Source organism: Phalaenopsis equestris, unplaced genomic scaffold (assembly GCF_001263595.1).
Source record: "Phalaenopsis equestris unplaced genomic scaffold, ASM126359v1 Scaffold000801, whole genome shotgun sequence".
NCBI classification, from domain to species: Eukaryota; Viridiplantae; Streptophyta; class Magnoliopsida; order Asparagales; family Orchidaceae; genus Phalaenopsis; species Phalaenopsis equestris.
The window spans coordinates 275,725-287,021 of record NW_018165241.1 but is presented as its reverse complement, the minus strand read 5'-3'; the positions used below and the strand labels follow the sequence as shown (position 1 = coordinate 287,021).

Sequence of the window (11,297 nt, the reverse complement as noted above, 5' to 3'; positions counted from 1 at the left end):
TTGGCAAAAGGCAGCTAAACCTAACATGGCAGGTGGGATGGGGTTCAAGGGACTTCAACAAATCACATAGATTAATTTCTGTAAGATGTGGATCAATTTCAGATCCCAAGCTTCCCTATGGGCTAAGTTCATGAAAGGAAAATACTGCAAAGGACAACGCCCATCTCTCATCTCCAAAAAGTTGGGGGACTCTAGAATTTTGACTAATATGCTTAAAATTAGACACCTTACTGAAGAAATGTACATTTGGGATTTGGGGAATGGTCAAGTGAACTTCTGGCTAGACCATTGGTGTCCTAAAAACTGGCTAGGGGCTCCCCCCTCTGATTTCAACCCTTACCTTTCAGTTTGTGATCTTTGGGATGGGGACTCCTGGTCTGTTACTAAGCTCCAATCCATTCTACAGGAGCCCCACCTATCTCAAGTTACTAAGATTGTTTTTGATAAAGGTTGGAAAGACAAAATTATTTGGCATAGCTATGCTAACCAAAATTTGACTAAAGTCATCTATGCCAAACTTTACTGTTGGGATCAAGTCCCTTGGGGTGAAGCCATTTGGGACATATATCTATCCCCCTCTATATCATTCTTTTATTGGAGGTTCTTCAACAATCTGCTGCCAACTGATGATATTCTTAAACTTAAGGGTTTGAGAGGGCCTTTTAGATGCTATCTTTGTCAGATATTTGAAGAGGACAACAACCACCTCTTCTTTAAATGTGAGTTTGCTCAAGAGGTGTGGAAGACACTTCTTACTAAGATTAAAGTTGAGGGCTTGGATAAAGACTGGTCCAATCTCAAAGATGGATGTCACGGCTGGAAAAGTAAGAAAGGTGATTCTATCCCTTTCATTGTGGCCTGGTTCTTATGGATGTGCAGAAACAACAGAAAACATGAAGACAAGCCTATTCATCATTCCAAGGTTACTAGAAACTGTGCTTCCTACTTAAACAAGCTGATTCAACTTAACAACTTCCCTAATATCAGTTTGCCTCAGACAGTTATTTGGCAACCCCCTGATCAACATACCATGAAGATTAATATTGATGGTAGCTTTTTTGAATGGGGTGCTGGGGTGGGGGGGTTTTCAGAGATTCCTCTAGCAAATGCTTGTTGTTCTTTCATGCTCTTGCAGAGGCCCATGATGCTCTGGAACCTGAGCTTATTGCTATTTTTTGGGCCCTTACCTTTGCATTGAAAGCTGCATGGTATAAACTATGGATTGAGGTGGACTCTATTCAACTTATCACTTTCCTCAACACTGAACAACTGTCCTCTTGGCACCACATACATCGGAAACCAAAAATTGGCAATCGTGGGGTGGGATTCTGGATTCCTCTAGCAAATGCTTGTTGTTCTTTCATGCTCCTACTGAGGCCCATGATGCTCTGGAATTTTAGCTTATTGCTCTTTACTGGGCCCTTACCGTTGCACTGAAAGCTGCATGGTATAAACTGTGAATTGAGGTGGACTCTTTTCAACTGATTACTTTCCTCAACACTGAACAACTATCCTCTTGGCATCATATACATTGGAAATAGAAAATTGACAATCTCAACAAGCTGTTTAAAGTTAATATGTCTTTTATCTACAAAGAAGGTAACCAACCTGCTAATTGGCTTGCCAGACATGGCCTTTATACGAACTCCATTTATGTTGCAACAAGGCCACCTACCCCTCTTGCTCTCCTACTTCATGGTGATAAGTTGGAGACTCCTCATCTAAGAATCAAAGCTAATCAACACAAAAATATCTAGTTTTTTTGGGGCTTCCTTTTCTCTTTTTATCATTATTTAGTTTTTTCTATGTTCTTGTATGTTATCTTTTTGTGGATTGGTCACTCTCTAGGTGTCATTTGTATTTTGGTTTATAGTTAGGGGACCTTTCCAGTGGAAGCTTTTGTATTATTTTTAATGATCAACATGAATGGAGCCGAATAATACTCCTTCTATATATAACTGTTTTTACTCCCTACAATAAGTTTAGTTAACTTAGTTTTTTTAACTGCATTTTATTTAGGATACACTCAATTATTTTATATTTAAATTTTATACTTATGTTTTGAAGTTTGAATTTTGTTTTACATTATAGCCATAAGAATTTATTCATAAGCATTTCCAATTTTCCTGTGGAATCGATATCTAGGTCTCTAATAGAGCCCTTTATTACTTGAGCAATACGTATAGTTGAGTTATTATTGCAGGATTGGGCAATTTAAAGATTTTAAAAGACAAAATTATTTTTACGAAAGTTATTTTATTGGGATTGAATTGCATATTTATTATTGATAAGTTGTTATTTTATTGGGATTGAATTGCATATTTATTATTAGCACTGTCGCGTGTGTGCTTTGTAATATTAAAAAAATATTTATAAAAACAATACACAACAAATCAACGCTTCAGATACACATTTCATTTAATATCTGAGAGTGCCTCGTTTAATCAAACTACCTTGCCTCTTGGCTAGTTCTTGATGAGAACATTTTATTGCTGGGTCACTTTATTAATCTAGCAAGTAGTTTAGTCGGGCTATCTTTAGCTTCTAGCTGCGTGACTAAAGTATGGTGCCTTACTCTATAGGAGCCTCATTGACTCTCTAACCAGTTCTTTGGGAAAGAGCATCGTTGCGGGTTGGATTACTTCATGCACCCAAACTCACTGATATTTTGATTAACTTGGATGATTCTCATCACCTTATCAAGTCTCATGTTGCATCTGTTAAAGCACTCTGCTTATCCAACTGGTCCATGTCTCTTCGGAGCATCTCAACATCTGACAATATTGGTTAGACTACCTGGCTTATGAAATTGAGGTATACCCCATCCAACATCTTGACATCCAATGATATCAGATAGATATAAAGGGTGAGCGTAATTACACCATCAACAAAGTTTTCTTATGATTTGCGAATATTCATGGAGTCTAATTAAGTCTCGAATACTGAATCCCTCACTTTAATAAACTTTCATCCAAGTTCTGAGAACATCTTAGAATGATTAAATAGGTGTTATTAAAATGTGAATAATTTTAATGACTATTTAAATCTTTTACTTTTTGATTAATTAAATCAATGAAAGCTTAACAAGTAATGGATCATAAAATTCTAAAAATCTATATTTAAGAGGATTTTGATGTGAAAAGAAATTTGACATTAAAAAAAATAACTCCAAAAGAGTATTAAAAAAAAAGAAGCTCTACAATAATTCTCAGGAAAACAAAAAGTGTGAAAGGCTTTATAGCTAAAAATTGGCCAACTCCTGAGAACAAACTTGAGGAAAATAGAAAAATCAGAAGTTTCAACATAAAAAACTTTCTGATTTCAAATTTCTCCTGATAAAATCCTTAGGTTATTAGGTTCATGGAATTAGTGACATTGGGATAGTCGATGGATTAGTAATTGATTTAAAGATGTCTCCAAAACAAATATTTTCTTAACACCCAAATAAGAATAACGAGGCATACTTAGGCTAAGGGTGAAAGAAATTAAAGGATATGCATTATGGAAGATAATAATTAAGGAAAATTCCATTCGGACCTAGATTTTGCAAATTCTATATTTTGCATGGTGTATCTGGTTATAAATCTAAGATGCCAACACGGAAGCTTCTCACACTAGATTAATTTGGTATGCCTCATCAAATAATTTTTAACAATTTAACCAAGGATTCTAAAAAGATCCTGATAAGCCTCCTAAAAAAATATTGCACTCCAATAAAAAAATATGAATGACATGAAAAGCTCTCATAAGCTTAGTAGGCATACGGTACAACATTCACCCACTCGCTTGTTTTATGCTTCATGCGTTGACCTTCAAGTTTGTAGGAGTCTTTCCCTTGGGACTTGACTTGTCTTCTTTATAGGCTTCCACCCACTTTCTCCACATTTCACATGTTGGCCTTTGGTTCCAAGTCGCCCTTCTCTTGAAAATCGACTAGCCTTTTTTGTGGGTTACCACCCACTTTCTCCTACGCTTTATGCATTGACCTCCGTGTCCCGGCAGTCCTTTCCTCCGAAGTCAACTTGCCCTCTTTGTATGTAGAAACCTACTCATTTTACCCATTACGTGTTGACTTCTAGATCCAGGTAGTCCTTACGTCGAAAGTTGACTTGCCTTCTTTGTAGGCTACCACCCACTAGCTTTTCGCTTCGCCCATCTACCTTCGGGATCGAGGCAGCCCTTCCTCTAGAAGTTGACTTGCCTTCCTTGTGAACTATTAGTAATGATTTCTATACTTACTAAGAATTGTTCGATGAAGTTCACAACCACTACATGTAAGAGAAATCATGCATCTTATTTAAAATTATTTATGATTTGTATTTCGGGCAAGGAGTAAGTCTCATATGGTCTCCTATACCTGGTGTAACCAATAATCAGTATGAGAAAAACCATGCACTTCTCTTACCATGCCTTTCGACAACCTACTTTATGCATGGTGCAAAATCAAAGTACCCAATCGTCACGAGTATGGTAGATGTGCATGTCTTCTTCATCCTGCATGAATGAGAAAGAGGTGCTCGTCCTGTTCATCATAAATGCATGTGGTGAATATCTTTTCACGGATATGGTTTAGCTCAAGGGATACACATTTCTTGGGTAGACCACTCAACTAGTCTAACCCTCTCTTGACATTTTTCTAGACATACGAGCGATTCTTATCGCCTTGTTGGAGGAGGCACATCACATCAGCTACAATACTTTGCTTACCTTATTGATTCATGCCTAAGCTGAATATCTTCATTTCCTCAAAACAACCCCAGCAAGATTCATCTTGCTAGTGTTACAAAAGTACCCTTATGGTAGGACCACTTGGGTCATTCTACTCCCCCCTTTTAGATATTTTTGACCAATCTGGTCAATTTTTACTGCTATATTGGAGTACATGACGTATTGGTTAGACCTCTTCGGTTATCTAACCCATCTGTGTCTGGTCATGATATCTTAATATCCGACGATATTGTGATGTTGTACTTGGTGAGAATTGTCTTGCTTGTTTTTTACTAATGCAACTTAGATTGCTTGACTTCTCTGTTCATTTAGCATACAATGCTTCTCGAACCATCTGACTTCTCAATCAGTTCTTTAATGAGAACATCTTATCTTATGACACTTCTGACTTCATAACCATTCAATTTCGATGCTTCTCAAACCATATGACTTGGGGGTTCTCCGTGGCAGCCATAAGGATGCTTTGTAACCGTGGCAGAGACAACTTGGATAGCTTATATTCTCCGTGGAAGCCCCTCTCTATTACACAGCCCACAATTGCGACACTTCGTCGTCGGCCACCTCACCCCGCGTCGAGCTTACCTACCGTCGTACCTCTTCATATGACATCCCCAAGGTTTTTCACGGAAAAAAGGGGGTGCAGGCCCTAGCCTAGCCTCCAACCTGCTCGATCTCTAATCGGCCATTACCAGCAGCTTCCCTCAACGCTCGCAACTAGCTCTGACATTTTCCCTCGCTACACCTCCCCTTCTCTCCATTTCTCCCGCATCGCCTTCATGAGATACCCTCACAGTGTGGCCATGATTATAGCTGACTAGAAAGGCAACAATGGGATTCCGACAACCTCACCAATGCTGGATGGTGCTTCCTCCCTTAGGTAGAACCTCCACCGACATTCCCTCTAGATTTGTGTGTGGCCAAAGCTTCCTCATGGCCCTCCTTCTCAGCCTGAGGCCTTGTTGAAGCTCCTTATTGCTTCCAGAACGGCAACGACGTCGAGGTGAGGTGAAGTATGTTTTGGTCGTGTCTTCATATGTTATGATCATTTATTTGGGGTACGTGTATCCTCCTTGACCAGCCTTTCTGTCGACTCGACCCATTAGTCATCACTGGCCCGATTTGCTTGACCAAGCATTTCTATCGATTTGATGTATCAGTTGTCATCGACTTGATGCTCTTGACTAAACTTTCTTGTTAACTCGACCGATCGGCTGTCACTGACGTGATCGGCTCAATCGACCACTTCTATCGGCTCTATCACATCGATCGACCGATTTCAGTTGAATGTTTCATTATTACAAGTTTTACATCCTGCTCATTAGCACATTTGCACCATCACTCTGTTGTGCCCCTGTGAGCATATGTTCTCATATGTTCATAATGGTATTTGTGCCTCGTTTGGTCGCAATACTTCATGCATTTGCATTATCGAACTTTTGCATGTTTTCTTACATGACAGCTTGTGTATTCATGTGTTGCATGCTTGAAATTTGCATTTGAACCTGTGTTCTCCCACACTCACTCTGGACTCTCGTGTATCTTCCTTGGGGACGACTTGTACATTAAGGTTACCCGATGTGTAATTCTCCTTAATGATATTTACACCACCGCACCCTCCTACAAGACCACTTTGGAGCGTCGCATGTTTGTCATCGTGCCACTTGGCCTGGGTTGTGCCTCCTATTCTCTGAAACCGCCTGGTGCGCAATGTATCTCCACTTAGGTATACAACTTTCACCAAGCTCTGGTCATGATCTTCAGTCTCTAACCCCTCTTTCCATATGATTCACACTACACATCTCTCGTGACGACGCTCTACATGTCACGAGCACACTCTATTAGATGTGGCATGTGCTTAGTTGCTTGCACGATTCACCATACCTTGTATGTGCATGTAATTTGTATGTGTGTTTGATTGTTATTGGGGCAATGTGTAATTCTTTCTCATGGCGTCCTATACCCTATGTGGCCAAGAATAACATCCTCTGTGCAATGTGCTCTGCATGTGCATCTTTGCACTATCAGTGTATTTGTCACTAGTATATGTCACTGTATACTTATGATAAATATTGATTATCTCATGATCACTCCTACCTTGCTAGAGCACTCACAAATCACGGGATCACTTTGCATCCGCATCTGCATTCCCAATTTTCTTGATGACAGACCAAAATCACTAGCTTAATGACCCTCTTTTGGTCATGACGTGGTAGCGAGTATTTCCTGCTAGCATGTCTTGGTGGGCAATACTAGCTATCGCACCGTAACTAGCACGTGTATGTTGTGCTAAGACTCCAAGGGGTCTAATAGGTGTCACTTAGGTTTTTTCTTCCTAAGGGCCAATTTTAAAATATAAGAAAATTATATTTTTTATTATGTATGCATCGTATTTTTAAAATCTACTTTGAAATTATTGCATATAGTTTAAGTCATACATGAGGTCAACATTCTAAAAAGCTTTTATTCATATAAAACCTACATTTAGTGGCATCTCTTAGAATTCTTGGATCTTTTGGATGGTGCTAGGGATGACAACCCTATCAAAACATATATCAGCCTTTTACCTACACCGTACACACACTTACATGTTGTGACTAAGACATTATATATTAGATGGTGTGCTAGCCTAGAACTAGGTTGCTAGGTAATTTTTTTTTACATTGTAGATATAGTTTTTTTGTTGGTTTGGTTGCCCTAACCAGACATCATTTTACGGGCTGTCTTTTGTGTGTTTTCATGGGTGTGAGACATGCACACTAATATGTTAGCGCAAATTTTTTACAGAAAGCCATGTCCAACTTGGAGGAGCGCAATGATTTATAATAACGCATTTTCTATAGGTGTTTCTTAGCTCTCCTTCCACCGACATGGTTCACAACATTGCATGTAGATAGCTTTCTATACTACCCCATTGTTTTGCACATCAAGTCTTTTTTTACTTTTTCTATGTACTTTTTAAAGTCTGTTGGGCTCAAGTATGTCTGAGAGATAAGGTATGGGCACGGGTTTCGAGATGCTTGATTGGGGGGACCACGTGACGGGTACCAGGAGTTGCAGGCTCGTTTCTCGTTCATTAATTCTAAATTTCTATGATTTATAGAATTAGGATCAGACATGTTTATGCGGAGTCTAACCGTCCTTTTTTCTATTTTTGAGATTTGTTGTTGACCCAGCAGCACCTGGCGTCTTATTATTTATAATTGGCTTGTTTACTTTATGGCTTAGTGTGCTTGTTATTTTGGCTTTCTTAGCTTATTTATTGTCTACCAATCTTGAAAATATAATCTAAGCTCCTAAGGACTTAAAATTATAATTTTTTTACAAAATCCTAACAAGAGATTAACACTAATAAAAATATAGGATTAAAATATTACTAACATTCTCTTACTTTCCTGCATGACCTTCAGGTTAGATTTAAAATGGTTTTTCATTGCATGGCTATCACCCAAGTCATATTAATAAAGCCTCCACATTATCACTTGTGGCTAATTATATCATTTTGCATGTTTCGAGAAGAAGTCCCTGTGCTTCTCCAACCTGTCGAACTTAGCATAGATTTCTACTATGTGGTTGTCTAATGCACTTATGGTGTTCGAGGCTTCCCCATCCCAGATGGGGAATAAGTCTTTCATGAGAGTGTCCCTGCCTCGTAGTTGTATCTTTCTTCTCTTTTCAGTCCAACGACTTCCTCTCCACTTTGGTAGGTATAAGTCTCGCCTCTACTTTTTATGTACATAGGGTCATAGGATTTAGAATTTCCTTCTGTTGATCTTAGGGCTACCGAGGTTCACTTGGAAGACACCAATCATGGATGGCTGATTAAGGATCTTTGGTTGTATTGGATTGACTACCTTCACATCCAGGTAGACTTATTGTCATAATAGCTTGGGTTGACGGATCTGTGGTATCCTGACCTGGCTATCTCTACCCAATTAGGATTACTCTACCCTTCATTTGCTTACCTCCTTTAAGCTTTGTTGCTCCTTTGACGCATTGTCGCATTGTCAATGTCATCTTGTAGGCCCAACGGTGATTCACCATCTATCTTTATGACCTAGTTAGTCATGAAAGCATAGTGCAGACCCTACGAGACAACCCAATTATTTCATAGGCCCTGATCACCCATAAGCTGCTACTCATTTGGGACCGTGAGAGACTCACTTTCTGTTTTGTGGCTTAGCGAGAGCTTAGAATGCATCTTGATGCTTCTATGAGATAATCATCCTTTGTGACACTCTATCACTACTCGCCCCTTAAATGTAGTGGGACTCATTTAATCGAGAGTATTCTTGAGCATCCTCCAAGATATAATTAATCAAATTGGATACGTCCCTTTGGAAGTGCTCTTGACCCCAGGACAAATAAAGAAATTTGGTTCTCTGGTTACATGGGTAACATATATAGGCATTCTCTTGTGGCTATTTGATTCAATGTGTCTCGATCTAATCCCGTTTGGACGTACACTTTTGACTTATCACATGAGGTTTATTTTACATAAGTCTTTGGGTTATTTCTAAATTTTTCTATCTAGTCTCCGCCTTAATTTCTTCTTTTTTGATCCCTCCTTTACTTCGAATCATTCTTACAATTCAAGTAAAAGGGCCCTTTGGAAAAGAAAATCCCAAGACGATGATTACACAGGTTGGCGACTCCGATTTTTTAAAAAGAACCAAAAACAAAAGTTATTAGGATTGTATGTTCATAGCAAGCACATTTGACATTAGTCCTAAGATGCTATCCACATTTAGCCTCTTTTTCACTTTCACTATCATCTCTGTCATTTACTCCAAATGAACTTACTTTGTAAAATATTCTTCTCCTGACACAACACTAGCCCCATTGATGAGCCCCAAACGAACTCCATCCAAAAAATCATTTCTCCTCACCTATTGTCGGTTATATGAGCTCTCACCTTAACATCATCTTCTTTTCATGCACCACAATTCCCAATGCGAGCCCCCATATCGCTAGTCCTATCAATAAAGCCCCCAAGGAGCTCCCATCATAAAATCATCTTTTCCTCACACATTGTCAATACCATTGATAAGTCTTAGTGAGCTCCCATTATGAAATCTTTTTTATCTCACACACAACTCCTCCCATTGACTAACCCCTAACATGCTCCCATCATAAATTCATATATTTTTGTCCCAAAATATCTTCTTTAGCTAGCATCATCAGCCTAAGTCCACACCTAACTTACTTTATGTTTAAAGTAAACTTTGATTTAAGATTTAAATTCAAAGTAGTTTGAACCAATTCCTCTCAGGAAGGGCTTTAGTAAGCAGTCCATGAATATAAAATGGCTAATTTTATTTAAATTTTGAAATGAACATTATAAGCAATTTGAATTTATATGCCTCATAATAACAACATTGGAAAAATATTTTTGTATTTATTTTCTTTTAGGAAATGCTTAGATGTCCATTCGGGCCAAATATCCTTTTTAATATTCTATCATTAACAATAAGTTAAAACCTCCACAAATAATTACCCTTACCTCTTCAGGTACATTCTCTACTTTAAACTTTTTTTTTTGTTTTTTTTTTTTGTGGTGATATTTTACAGTGATACTCTTTCTTTTTGTATCATTTATGAAAATTAGAAGTGTTATTCATTTGGCTTATTTAGGATTAATTATGGTGTTAGTACTTTAATGCCGGTTGATAAACCATAAACTCAAAATGTCAATAGATATTATATTGACTACTCAAAAACTAATTGAATGATAATAATATATTAGTTGAATCAACATTGAACCATCTTTGGACAATGATCAAAATATGATGAAACAAATAAATCATTAAAAAAATGAATCAAGATGTTTTGATAATTATTCAATCATAGTTAAACCTGATCGAATAAAATTCGAAGTAAGTTAAAGAAGATTTAATCATTGATCATAGATGCATTGATCATTATTTGATTATCATTAATAAAATTCCTTAAAAGAGGTTTGATCTTTTTTCAATTTATGTTTGAAGATGATTTGATCATAGTGTGAAAATTGTTATAAAAACTTTACTTATTATTTGAAAATGCTTTAGGATTTTCAATCCTTATTTGGTACATGTTTTATCAATACTATGAAAATATTTGATAATCATTCAAAGCTATTTCTATCTTTGTTCAAAGATTTTTTTTTATCATTGTTTAATTATCAGTATTTGATCATTCTTAAAAAAAAAAGTTAAATCTTTATTCGATTATGGTTTGAAGATGCTTTCAAGCTGGTTCTGTCATGCTTTAAATAATAAACAAACATTACTCAATAATATTTTTTACTCATCTATCATGACCCAAAATGACACAAACTTTGTATTTGTACTAGTCAAATCATTATGACTGCAATTTATATTTCCTTTTTTAGAGAAATTTCTTTTATTATTTAATTTTCACAACACATGGTAACTATATCATCGAATATCAAATAAAGTAAGTCATCATTTAACATATGTTTATATACATATGAGTAGATTGCATTTTAGTTATTTAAACATGATAATCATAATTCTCTAATAGGTCCAATAAAATATAATAATTCCATCATTCTATAGAAGTACATTTAC

General features: G+C 37.1%; 1 protein-coding gene across 1 annotated transcript; it reads left to right on the top strand.

Annotated features, from left to right (window-relative positions):
- The first annotated feature begins 85 nt into the window (after positions 1-85).
- LOC110031333 lies at positions 86-1,437 on the top strand. The gene is made up of 2 exons (XM_020734480.1): positions 86-1,049; positions 1,136-1,437. The coding sequence occupies exons 1-2, from the start codon at positions 86-88 to the stop codon at positions 1,435-1,437; spliced, it is 1,266 nt and encodes a 421-aa protein (XP_020590139.1).
- Positions 1,438-11,297: the final 9,860 nt, after the last annotated feature.